This window comes from Pristis pectinata, chromosome 8 (assembly GCF_009764475.1).
Source record: "Pristis pectinata isolate sPriPec2 chromosome 8, sPriPec2.1.pri, whole genome shotgun sequence".
Lineage (NCBI taxonomy): Eukaryota > Metazoa > Chordata > Chondrichthyes > Rhinopristiformes > Pristidae > Pristis > Pristis pectinata.
The window spans coordinates 93,687,076-93,700,866 of record NC_067412.1 but is presented as its reverse complement, the minus strand read 5'-3'; the positions used below and the strand labels follow the sequence as shown (position 1 = coordinate 93,700,866).

Here is a 13,791-nt window from a genome sequence, read left to right as displayed (position 1 = left end):
CTGGTTTGACATGTTCAGTTTGAAGCAAGGGTTCTAAAGTCATAGATCCATACAGCCCAGAAACGGGTCCTTCAGCCCACCACGTCCACACTGACATTTTTACCAGTCTACACTTATCCTATTTGCCTGCATTTGAACTGTATGAATGTCTTAAATTATCTGTCCTAAACGTAGTGATTGTATCTGATTCTGCCACCTCTTCTGGCAGCACATTCCAGATATCGACCACCTCCTGTGTAAAAAACTTACCAAACTCCTTCCTCTCGCTGAAAACCAACACCTCCTTGATTTTACTATCCCCACCATGGGGAAAAGACTTTGAGTATCTACCCTTTCTGTTCCTCCCATAATCTTTTATACTTTGATCAGATCATCCCTCAACCTCTTTTGCTCCAGGGAAAACAAGCCCAGCCTATCCTGCCTCTCCCCATAAATAATGTCCTCCAATTCAGGCAACATCCTGGTGAGCCTTTTCTTGCTCTTTCCAGTACAATCACATCCTTCCTGCAGTGTGGTGACCAGAACTGCACACAATACTCCAAGTGTGACCTATCCAGTGCTTTGTAAGGTTGCAATGTAACATCCTAACTCTAATATTCCATGCCTCAACTCATGAAAGCAAGCATGCCATATGCCTTCTTCACCACCCTATCGACCTGTGGCAAAGTCTTTATAACAGAGAGGATCAGAAATTTCAGGCATGAAAACAAGATGACTGTTCAGATAGGGAGTTCCTATCAGCAGCACCGTCAACACAAGAAAGAAAGGACATATTTCCTTACAAAAGTTGCTGAAAACATCCAGCAGGTCCAACTTCATCTGTGAAAACAGAAGCAGACTTAATGTTTCAAGCTGAAAACCCTCCGTCAGAGTATTCAACCTAACGCACGAACTCTGTTCCTCCCTCCACAGATGCTGACTGACCTGCTGAGGGTTTCCAGCATCTTATTTCAAGCTTCCAGCATCTGCAATTTTCTTTTAATTTCTGAGTAAATGTTTCTACTGTATTCCCGGAATTAATTGGTTTCAAAGGCAATGTTTCCAAAAAACTTGAAGCCACGAAATCCTGAATTATCAATGTTGCCAGCTTTTTCCTTCAACATTAAAACTATCTCATTATGCTCCGCCCCTCAATTTGCACCACTCAACATGATTAATGTGCACTCCATTTTACTAGCTGGAAGAACAAGATAGGTTGAGAAGAGATGAGTAGCAGTTGTACAATAGGCATACGCTATTTTATCACCAGCCTGAGGTTTCTCGCAGTATTGGAACGCTTTGGACATTAGACTGGTCAGCAGATATTTCAGGAGGGAAATCACAGCTGCTTGTGAAAGGGTGGATGCAGAGGGTGAAAGTAAAAAGACAAATCTGCAAATAGAGTCTATGCAGAGGAGGTTTACCAGTTTACCAGGATGCTGCCTGGATTAGAGGGCATGTGCTATCAGGAGAGGCTGGGCAAACTTGGGCTCTTTTCTCTGGAGCGGCAGAGGCTCAGGGGTGATCTGTTGGAAGTGTATAAAATTATGATGGGCATAGATAGGGTGGACAAGTAATATCTTTTTCCCCATTATTGAGCGATCCAATACCAGAGGGCATGCATTTAAGGTGAGAGTGGATAGGTTCAAAACAGACGTGAGGGGTAAATTTTTTACTGAGAGAGTGGTGGATGCCTGGAATGCATTGCCTGATAGGGTGATGGAGGCAAATTCACTGGGGGCTTTTAAGAGGGGCTTGGATGGGCACATGAATGAGAGGAAACTAGGGGGATATGGGCATTCTGTAGATAGGAGGGAATAGCTATGTCGGCACAACATTGTGGGCTGAAGGGCTTGTTCTGTGCTGTACTGTTCTATGTTCTATGTAGAGTCATCGAGTCATACAGCATGGAAGCAGGCCCTTCCGCCCAACTGGTCCATGCTGGCCAAGATTCCCATCTAAGCTAGTCCCATTTGCCCACGTTTGGCTCATTTTCCTCTAAACCTTTCCTATCCATGTATCTGTCCAAGTACCTTTTAAATGTTGTTCATGTACCTGCCTCAACCATTTCCTCTGGCGGCTCATTCCATATACTGACCACCATCTGGGTGAAAAAGTTGCTCCTCAGATTCCTATTAAATCTCTCTCTTCTCACCTTAAGTTCTAGTTCTGGATATCCCAACCATGGGAAAAAGACTGCAAGCATTCATCCTATCTATATCTATCATCATTTTATACACCTCTATAAGATCACCCCTCATTCTCCTATGCTCCAATGAAAACAGCCCCAACCTGCTCCACCTCTCTCCAGCCTCTTGAGTCCTGGCAACATCCTCGTAAATCTCCTCTGCACTCTTTCCAGCTTAGTGGCATCTTTCCTATAGCAGGGTGTCCAAAACTGAACACAATATTCCAAATGCGGCCTCACCAACGTCTTGTACAACTGCAGCATAACATCCCAACTTCTATACTCAGTGTCCTGACTGATGAAGACCAGCGTGCCAAATCTGAAATAAAAACAGAAAATGCAGGAAACTCTCAACAGGTCAGGCAGTATCTGTGGATAGAGCAACAGTTAATGTTTCAGCTGAAGAGTTCTGATGAAAGCTTCCAGACCTGAAACATTAACTGTTTCTCTTTCCACGGTTGCTGCCTGACCTGCTGGATGCAGGGCGGATGCCGCCACTGACTGAGGAGTCAAGAACCAGGGGTAACGTCTCAGAATGAGGGTGGGCCACTTAGGACTAAAATGAGGAGGCTCAGAGGATGGTTCAACAACAGCTTATTCCCCACTGCCATCAGATTCTTGAACCCACCTGTAAAACCCTAACACTACCTCTCTCAACTTGTCCTAGTGTCGTTATGTTTATTTTAGTTTATTTTGTCGTGTAAGTTATGTATAATTTATGTTAATTTGTGCTTGTCATGTTTGTAATGTACTGTGCTGCTGCTGCCAAAAGCTAATTTTCATGGCATTTATACCCTGGGTATATAAATTGGTAAATTGGTTTATTATTGTCACCTGTACCGAGGTACAGTGAAAAACTTTGTTTTGCATGCCATCCACACAGATCATTTCATTACAACAGTGCACTGAGGAAGTACGAGGGAAAACATTAACAAAATGCAGAACGAAGTGTTACAGTTACAGAGAAAGTGCAGTGCAGGTAGACAATAAGGTGCAAGGAACGAGGTAGATTGTGAGGTCAAGAGTCCATCTTATCATACTGGGGGGCTGTTCAATGGTCTTATAACAGTGGGATAGAAGCTGTCCTCAAGCCTGGTGGTACGTGCTTTCAGGCTTTTGTATCTTCTGCCTGACAGGAAGGGGAAGAAGAGAGAATGTCCCGTGTAGGTAGGGTCTTTGATTATGCTGGCTGTTTTACCAAAGCAGCAAGAAGTGTAGACTGATTCTATGGAGGGTTCCCATGATGTGCCAAGCTGTGTCCACAACTCTCTGCGGTTTCTTGCGGTCTCGGGAAGAGCAGTTGCCATACCAAGCCATGATACATCCAGATAGGATGCATTCTATGGTGCATCAGTAAAAGTTAGTGACTGCTTATGTATGCCTATGACAATAAACTTAAACTTGAAACTTTGGAGTTCTCTAACTGGAGGGATGTGGAGGCTCCATCACTGAGTTAATTCAAGAGAGAGATTAATAGATTTCTGGATATTTCAGGAATTAAGGGAGATGAGGAAAGTGCAAGACCATTTCACTAATGTCGAAGATGGCCCATCGTTCAAGAGCTAGATAGCTGCTCTTCCTTCTTGTTCTTATGTTCTGTGTTCTTATACTTCCACGGCATTTCATCGTTCTTGGTGTCTCGGTGAAAAGAACTGAATACAGTATTCACAGTGCATGACTTCCTCTGAAAATGTACCAGTGGAGAATAACAAAGCTAGATTATAACCTTCAACACAAACCAAGCTGACGTAGTTGAACCACAGAATGTTGGAGTACAGGGGCAGAGGAAGGTTTAATCAACAGGACTAGGCCTTTCATTTGCTCCAGTCTATCCCACCATGCATTTAACCTGTTCTGCTGGTTCAGGAGTTCTGTTCAAGATGCCATGGTCTTACTTGAAAAGGGGAATGGCCTCTGTGGCTTGAAAAACATGAGCCACCCAAATCAACACCTTGGAAAACAACAATAGTAACATTACAGGAAGCTGCCACTACTTCAGTCTGCTTTCTGCTTTCAATTATATTGTAGCTTATTTGTACTTAAACTCCCTATGGGTAATACCCTTGCAGCCTATAAATAATATTGTCATTATCAACAACACCACCCATTTTTGTGTGGTGTACAAACCTCTGCTCATAATAGCAACACACAGTCCTTCCTTTAAGCTCCAGATTCCAGCATCTGCAGTCTCTTTTGTCTCTCTGCTCGTAATATGAGGGTAATCAATGCAGCTTATCTTCAGAATTTTAACAGGACTCCTTGACATCAAAGGTAACCACTCTCACCTCAATTTTTTGGACCAAGGCTGCAACGAGGTCTTAATCTAAGGTCCCACCACAAACCATACTGAGCATGGGTGAGCAGCACCCATGACCTGCACTTGGTTAAGGGCAGATCATCATTGAGAAATAAAACTCAAGTTACAGCAGAAAAATAAAGCTGCAGAAGTGACCAGATCGAGGCGTATAAGATCATGAGGGGCATAGACAGAGTGAAAGCACATAGTCTTTTTCCCAGGGAGGGGGTGCTAAAAGCAAGAGGGCATAGGTTTAAGATCAGAGGCAAGAGATTTAAAAGGGACATCAAGGGCAGCTTCTTCACGCAAAGGGTGGTGAGTATTTGGAATGAGCTGCCAGAAATAGTGGTTGGGATGGCCACATTAGCAACATTTAAAAGCCATCTAGATAAGTACATGGATGGGAGAGGTTTAGAGGGCTACGGGCCAAACGCGGGCAGATGGGACTAGCTCGCTGGGCAACACAGTTGGCATGGATGAGTTGGGCCGAAGGGCCTGTTTCCATGCTGTATGACTCCGACTCTATGTAGAGCTTAAAGGAAGGGGCACAGAGTACATAACATGAGAATGGAATGAGCTTCTGTGTTGGGTATCTTGGTGGCACAGTTAGTAATGCTGTCACCTCACAGTTCCAGTGACCCAGGTTCGATCCTGAACTCTGGCGCTGTCAGTGAGGAGTTTGCACGTCCTTTCTGAGATTGCGTGGGTTTGGTATTGGTATTAGCTTATTGTTGTCACATGTAACGAGATGCAGTGAAGCACTTCTGTTTGTGTGTCATCCGGACAGATCATTCCATACATAAACCCATTTTTAACTGGGTACTCCATATTCCAAAGACGTGCTCATTGGTAGGTTAATTGGCTACTGTAAATTACCCTCGTGAAGGTGGGTGGTAAGGGAATTAGCTTGGAGTTGACTGAGGGAGAATAGGTGACAGTGAAATAAGAAGAGAATGGAATTGACAGAATTGCTCTGATGGGTTGAATGGCCTCCTTGTATGTCATGCGAGAATATGAATATTAAAGTGGCACTTGAGTAAATAGCTCGACTATGGAGCTGGTATTAGTCTGAGAACACTAGACTGAACTGTCCTCTTAAACCTCTGTGATTCTGTAATAGAGTGAAGCATAGTTTTGTCTTTAATGCTGATTTTCATGGAATTAAATCTCCTAATCAAATAATGGTGTATTTGTCACACTCTGACCCCATGTGACTGAAGGTTAGCGTCATCAAGCAATTGATTTTTGCACGGTTTCATTAACTTGATGTGTGGAAGCCTCGAGCTTCTTTGCAAATCCAAAGATGCACAAGTTCAGGCAATCTCTAAACAAAGCAAAGCCTTATATTGACCTGGTCCAGGGAGATAACCCAATCTGAATAAATTCTCATTTGCCATGGGGTTCTGTTCATTGACGTTAATGATGTCATTTTATTTAACAGCAGTTAAGAGGTTCGATCAGTTTTAATTGAACTCGTCAACAATTTTCTCCAGATTTAACACTGGAAGAGTGAAGGGGTATTTTATGGACCTGATTGTCATTTCAACTCCTCTTTTACAATCTCTCTAGATAATAAGGAATATGATGCATATCTGTCATATACCAAAATCGACCCTGATTCACTCACCCAAGAAAACAGGAAAGAAGAGCAATTTGCATTGGAAATTCTACCAGATGTGCTGGAGAAGCATTATGGGTACAAACTATTTATTCCTGACAGGGATTTAATGCCGAGCGGAAGTAAGTAACCATAATTTATTCACGTGTTTTTATTTGTTAATGTTACATGAAGCCCTGCAGATCATTTAACAGCTGGAATATATTGATACTCTTAGCCTCTGCAAGGTATGACTGGAAAAATACAAACTGACTGGATGGAAGAACGAAAAGATCCAGAAAGGAAAGCATGTTGTCACTTGCTTTAGTTGTTACCATCTTAATTCGTTTTATAGTTGGCAGTTTAACTCCCCAAATTGTTGGATGGGAGCACTTCTGTTGCTTCCTCATTAAAGATCAGCATTCCAAGAAAAATGGATGGAAATTTGCCTCTTGCTGAGTATCCAGTGTGTCAGGAAAAGTTATTAATGAGAGGCAAACCAATTATATTGCATGGAATCCTGCTTTTCTTCCAAGTTGCGTCCTTTTCATGAGGTGTCATGTTGTCATCATTACCAGTAATGAGTTGAATCAGTTCAGGGCAACACACACAAAATGCTGGAGGAACTCAGCAGGTCAGGCAGCATCTGTGGAGGGAAATAAACAGTCGACGTTTTGGGTCGAGAACCTTCATCAGGACTGGAAAGGAAGAGGGCAGAAGCCAGAACAAGAAGGTTGGGGGAGGGGGATGAGCACACACAGGTGAGTCCAGGTGAGAGGGGTAAGGTAGGAGGGTGGGGGAGGGGGGAGAAGCAAGAAGCTAAGGGGTGATAGGTAGAAGAGGCAAAGGTCTGAAGAAGAAGGAATCCAAGAGGAGAGGGCAGTGGACCCTCCCCCGAACTTCTTATTCCGGCTTCTGCCCTCTTCCTTTCCAGCCCTGACGAAGGGTCTTGACCTGAAATGTCAACTGTCCATTTCCCTCCGTAGATGCTGCCTGAGCTGCTGAGTTCCTCCAGCATTTTGTGTGTGTTCCTCTAGATTCCAACATCTGCAGAATCTCTTGTGAATCAATTCAGATCTGTTATCCAAAGAAGGCATTCAAAGCAATACAATTCACCTCTGTTGTGGCCCTATGCTTTCCTAAATGCACCTTTCCCAAGCCATTACTGCCTGCAGCTTCCTCTTCAAGTCACTCGTCATCCTGACTTGGAAATATACTGCCATTTCTTCACCACCACTGGATCAAACTCTGTAACTTGGGGCACTGTGGACTGTTCTCATGTGGATTGGAGCAGTTCAAGAAGGCAGATTACCAGCACTTTCACAAGGACAGCAAGAAATGGAATAATAATTGCTGGCCTTACCTACAATGTGAACCGCTGTTATCATGGAAGGGAAGTCCCAGAGGTGGGAAACAGAATTTGCCTTTGCTTTTGCAACACTTCCCCTCCCGTGGGCCTGTGAATAAGTCTGGATGGGTATCAGTAATAGTCCCAATGGCTTGTCCACTCTTTGTAGAACCTTTCACAATGTGTTTCCATGACACAAAGGGAGAGAAAGGCCATAAACTACAGCAGGCTATAAGACCAAGTGAGAAATGCACAAAGTGTGCATACAGGCATCAGACAACACCCTTCCTTGGACCTGATGGTGACTTATCTCCATGGCAGGCTACTATAGAGAGATCCTTCCTATGAGTCCAATGTCCAGATATTATTTATGAAATGCCCAGGTCAGGTTTGATCTGTCTTCAAAGGGAGTAGACTGCGATAACAATCTCTTAAAGTAAGGATGTCCCAACATCATGATTTTATTGTGACTTTGACTTGGGATTTGGTATAAACGCTATATGCATCATCCATTTCGTGTCTCCAATCTACTTCCTAAACAGTAGTGCCTGAGTTCATGTTGTTTATGATGTTCTGTGGGTAGCGTTGCCTCAGGTAACAGAGGAGTAAAATATCTCATGGGTGCATCACTGCCTGGAGGCACAAGGACATCGCGTCAATGAGCCAAGGGGGTGTTGTCACTTCCTGGCAACACTGGGGATGCCATCTCATGAAGTGAGTCTTGTAATCAATCTCTGAGCAATGAATTCATGAGCACCAGCACTGATGTCCACGGATATTGCTCGGGAAATGATACCACACCAGATATTTTCACAAATGACTGTTCTTGCAGTACTACTACTGTCATAAGGGTAATTTGTTGTGCTGGTGATTACTTCAGTGAATTAAAGTCTTTGTTAGTTTGCTGAGTTAAAAACAGGGCCTTGGGTCTTATGGTTTCACCCAATCCATTACTGCAGTGAGTTCAAACTGAATTATTGATAATTACCACTCATTGCCATGCGCTGACTTTCATGTCATATTTACAACTCCACTTATTCTCAGTACAGTCAATGCATAAACATTTTGAATGGCACAGTAAGAATTTGTAGGTGCAGGCAACATTTTCAGCCTCTTCTTTGAATAAATATCTTGTATTTTGTACCTATTTAATACTTGCTGGACATTTAAAGAAACATTGTGTATTCTGTAAAGTACCTTAGGTCTGTGGCTTCTTTATCTATGAACCTGAAGTGGGTCAACAGAGGAATTGGCTGGTTAAGGCAACAGTAACTCTCATACTTAGTGCAAATATACAATCCTAGAGCAATACAGCACAGAGGAGACCACTTGGCTCATTGAGTCTGTGCCAGCTCTTCTGAAGACCTGTTAATCCCACTCATTGAAACAAGGGTCGGCTATTTTTCCCTCAAACCTTTTCTGCCTTTTATCAGGATGATGGTTGATCAGTGATCTAACTCCATATATATCTACATATCCTTTAACACTTTCTGTAACAAAAATCTATCAATCTCGGTTTTAAAATGAACACTTGACTCTGCAACTATTGCCAATTATGGAGGAGTTACACAAGGTAGTTCCAACTTTCGACCACAATTCTGAGGCCTTGCTCCAATTTACACAATGGTCCATTGGGCTGGATTTCTCAGTCTTTAGAACTACTTCCTCATTCTTTCCCCAATATACCTGACCTAATTCTTGACCTAAGTTCATTCTCTAATAAAGCTACCACTGATTTTCTTCCCCCGCCTCATCCCCACACTTCATCAGATGCAAGGAATAACCACTAATGGAGTAACAATGCTATTAGTTACTTGTTTGTTATTAAAATGGACTGGGGAAAATGAAAGTGAAAGCTCTACATAGTTCCTTGTTATCGTCAACCATCCCAAGCCATAAAGTGAATTGTATTGAGGGCATAAATGAGAACCAATTTACACATAGCACATTCCTATAAACAGTGTGAATGAAAATATGTGAGTCTGGGTGACAAGATGGCAGCGGAGATAAGTACCCAGGAAGGACACATGGCTCTGGAAGCACACAAGATGGCAGTGGAGAGTCACCTACCTTCCCCTCTCACCTGGACTCACCTATCACCTGCCAGCCTGTGCTCCTCCCCGTCCCCCCCCCCCCCCCACCTTCTTATTCTGGCTTCTGCCCTCTTCCTTTCCAGTCCTGATGAAGGGTCTCAACCCGAAACGTCAACTGTTTATTTCCCTCCATAGATGCTGCCTGACCTGCTGAGTCCTTCCAGCATCTTGTGTGTTGTTGCTTGTGAATGAAAATACGTAACGTATTTAAGAGATGGTATTATTTCCATTACCTCGTACTTACTTAGTTTTCAAATTGATGACATTATATACAAGCCGTCATCAATCAATCCATTTTTTCTCTTAATTTCTTGGGCTTTGCTAATTGTTTTACTTAATTCTCTCCCTATTCAATGTTGCTTGAAGCTTTGATGTGTTAAAGCTCTCACAATACAGGTAGTAAGTCTTCCATCTCTCTGGAAGTTCAGTGATTTATTTATTACAACACAGAAGAGCTAATTCACCGACTGAGTCCATGCTGCCTGCTGACAAAGCAATCCCATAAGTATTATTCTTCCCCTTTCTCATTTTCCTGTAGCCCTGCCAATTATTCTCTTTATAATACCCATCACTCTTCTTTGATTCTTTTCGCAATTATTTCCACCAAAGGGTTATTTACTGCAGGCAATTAACCTACCAGCACACGTTTGGGATGCAGGAGGAAACTGGAGAACCCATTAGAAACCCACACAGCCACAGGGAGAACATCCAAGCTCCATACAGACAGCACCGAATGTCAGGTTTAGATCCGGCTTCCTGGAGCTGTGAGACAGCGGATCCAAGTGTTGCACCACTATGCCGCCTGTGACATGGCTAAAGATATTGAATCTTTCAAGTTCAAGTTTGTTGTCATGGGCATGCATGCCGAGGGTATCAATGCCATGAAAATTAGCTTTTTGCAGCAGCAAACATGACAAACGTAAATTATGTAAGCTTAAATTAACATAAACTATACATAACTTAACATGACCAAAACATTAGTGTGAGTTGAGGGAAATATAGTCCAAGGTAGAATTAGGGTTTTGCAGGTCAGTTCAAGAACCTGATGGCAGTTCATTGGATGCCTTTTCTAAGCTCCTGGGGCACCTCACCTTGCACCTTGTTCAGAAAACCAAGTTTTATCCATGGGTCTTGTCAATGAATATCAACAAGCTGTCGTAGCATTAGAAATATTCTTCACCAACGTTCTCCCCTTTCGTCTCATTCACTTCCAGCAAATGCTTTGATAATGAGGGTGGGTGGAAGACTCTGCTTACCCTTGCTATGACAGAGGGAGTAGGGAGAACTACTTCAGGAACTACAGTCAACAAGCTCTGCAATGCTTCATTGGAAGTGCACAGATCAATTCTAATCGACATGGTTACCCAACACGAAGATTTAATGTAATATTGCAGTAATTCAATTTCAAAGGCTCCTTCAAGGAAAATGGCAAGATTTATAATCAATCATTATCAAAAGAGCTGCTGGCAGCTGCTTATTCTGAAGATCCCATTGTGTGTTGCTTCCTTGGAGGAAGCTTACTTTCATTTATCAGATGTTTGTTCCTTCTCCCCTGAATTTTACAAATGTTGCAGAGGTCATTTAATTAGCTGCTTTAATTCACTCCAAACTTCTTGTTAATAGTCTGATGTTGGTAATTGTGAATACTATAATATTGTTTCCAGCACTGATGGAACATAAAACATTACTTATCTCTGGTATGTCTCTCATTCCAGCCAAATTAAGTTCCATGTGCTTTTATAAGTGTATCCTCTGTGCATGATTGTATACATTCACTGAATTTATAAAGTAATTAAATTAATGAATGAGTAGCCTCTGAATAGATTTCTAATGTTCCAATCAATGCAACTCCCACTTTTGTCTGAAATTAGGGGAACAGGTTAAATCACAGGAGTCTCAAATTGATAAATAAAAATCTACACATGAAAAAGAACAGTTGGCAGCTTGGGGAACAAACAAAAGAAAATTATTTGCAGGCTATCTGTCTGTCTAGTATAAAATGAAAAGAACTCCCAGCTGTATTCTTTGACAAATGACTAAGGGGTTGTCGGGGAGGGCAAGGATGGGTGACAATGATGTGTAGGTGACCCACTCCCAGGTCTCTACAATTCTGCTGGCTAACTACTGAGGTAGGCACACATTGAGTTGTCCTTGATGCTTCTGGCCTCCCTGTCATGGAGGAGATTTTTCCAAGCTTTACACCTCTTTCAAGACAGCTAGATGTGATCAAACTGTATGATGGATTGTGAGTGGGAACACATATCCAATCACTTTAGAAGATAAGGAGCCTGCACTGTGCATCCTCTCCGTTTTTGTACAGCGCAATCTTTATTTTGCAACCAAGACATCTCCACAGGTTGGTGTCCTTACCACGGACAGCTGAACCAGCAAGATAAAGGGAGCAGCATTTCTAAAGGAAATGCTAGAAGCGTGTAAGGACACAGGAAAGTCAGACATTAATACTGACTTCAATGGCATTGCTAGGGCACGCAGCGGCTCATGTCAATCACCAATTGCACTCATTTCAACAAAGAATGAATGCTCTTAGCTGGGTTGCAGAATTTTGCAGAACATTCAAAAGAAGTAGAAGTTTATTTATTTGTGGACACTTATAAATAAAGAATGAGTGACATCCACCACAGGATGACAGCGGTCTGGCTGGATACAGATGATTAAAATTACAAGGTCCTCTACTATTGATTATGAATAGCAGCAATTGAAATCTTGACACTTTAATTTTTTTTCTTGTATTTTTTTTAATGAAATAATTAATATTTTCTGATCTGCCTTTTAGCCAGCGATATTTTGGTTTGGTAGACATTGCTACAGGGCTATATGATTCATTATTGTGGAAAGGATGAAAGTCTTTGAGTTAGTTCATGTCTGTGTTAACTTTTGCAGATTAAGGTTGACAGATGGTTCTGCCTCAAGACTCTAAACTTATGTGCTTTTTTTGTTAATGGTCTAGCCATTGCCCACACATTTACTTGTCCAATATTCCTCATGAGAGTAGAGACATGATATATTTCTCTCATTCAGGATTTATCCAATCTTCATATACAAAATACCATGGATGTTGGGCCTCTGGGATGAAGCAAATGCTGCTGTAAATATTCAGCAAGTCAGGCAGCTTCTGTGGGGAGAGAAAAATCACAGGTCATTGACGGTACTGATAAAATCCACCAACCTGCGACATTAACTGATTCTCTTCTATAGCTGCTGAGTATTACCAGCTTTTTCTTTATTATGGAGACACAAGAGACTGCAGATGCTGGACTGAGCAGTCCAGATGAAGGGTCTCAATCTGATACGTCAACTGTCCATTTCCCTCCACATAAGCTACCTGACCCGCTGAGTTTGTTTTTTGCCTTTTCTCTTTCATGCCCAACTTCCAGCATTGCTTAATGATATAAAGATTCATTTATTCTTTTTAAATGCATACTTTTTGCATGTCATTCACAGCTCAATGGAAAGAGCTCTTGCTTGTGGGTCAGGTGGCTGGACATTTAAGGTTCATTCCTAAGACTTGAGCACAGTAGCCATCCAGTTCCATATGTCCTGAATGAGAAGAATACTTTCCAGTCAGATGGCTCTCAGTGCTTCCTAAATGGAACAGCTATCTTCCCTCCTGATAAGGGAATTGTGAGATATTTAGCAGAAGGAACCAAACATATGCCGAATGTAGAGCATTGTTTGAAAGAAACAATAACCATGTATGACTAGCATGTGCATTGGCAGCCATTGTTGCTCTGTTGTCCCAGATGAATCCAGAAACACAATATCTATTGTATGTGGAACTAAATTATCCATTTTAAAAAGATGCAATAATGTGACCCGAAAGTAAAGAGAAATTTGCATTCTTTCTCACCTCCCGCGACCTCAGACTGACTGTAAGCCAATAAGGTACTCCTTGATGTACGGTTACTGGGATACTGGGACTGTAAGCACTGATTGAAACCTGAGCACAGTGAAGGTGGAGACAGAAGAGACGACAGATGCTGGAACCTGGAGCAACAAACAATCTGCTGGAGGAACTCAGCGGGTCGAGCAGCATCTGTGTGGGGTGGGGCAGGGGGGGGTAATTGTCGACACTTCAAGTCGAAACCCTGCATCAGGACTGAGAATGGAGAGGGGAGATGGACGGTACAAAGAAGTGAGGGGCAGTGGTGAGACAGGAGTTCGAAGTGATTGGTGGACTGTGGGGGGGGGGGGGGTAAAGGATGATGGGCAGGTTGTGTCAGGTACGAGAGGGGAGGAGGGTGGAGTTGTGAGACAGTGGTAGGTGATTGA

The 13,791-nt window shown here is 42.5% G+C and overlaps 1 protein-coding gene across 1 annotated transcript in view; it reads left to right on the top strand.

Annotated features, from left to right (window-relative positions):
- The window catches only part of LOC127573825 (interleukin-1 receptor accessory protein-like 1), a 47,212-nt gene that overhangs the window by 20,187 nt on the left and 13,234 nt on the right, over positions 1-13,791 (top strand). The window contains exon 4 of the mRNA XM_052022334.1: positions 6,033-6,203. Within this exon, the coding sequence (XP_051878294.1) occupies positions 6,033-6,203 (171 nt within the window). The remainder of the gene's footprint in view (positions 1-6,032; positions 6,204-13,791) is intronic.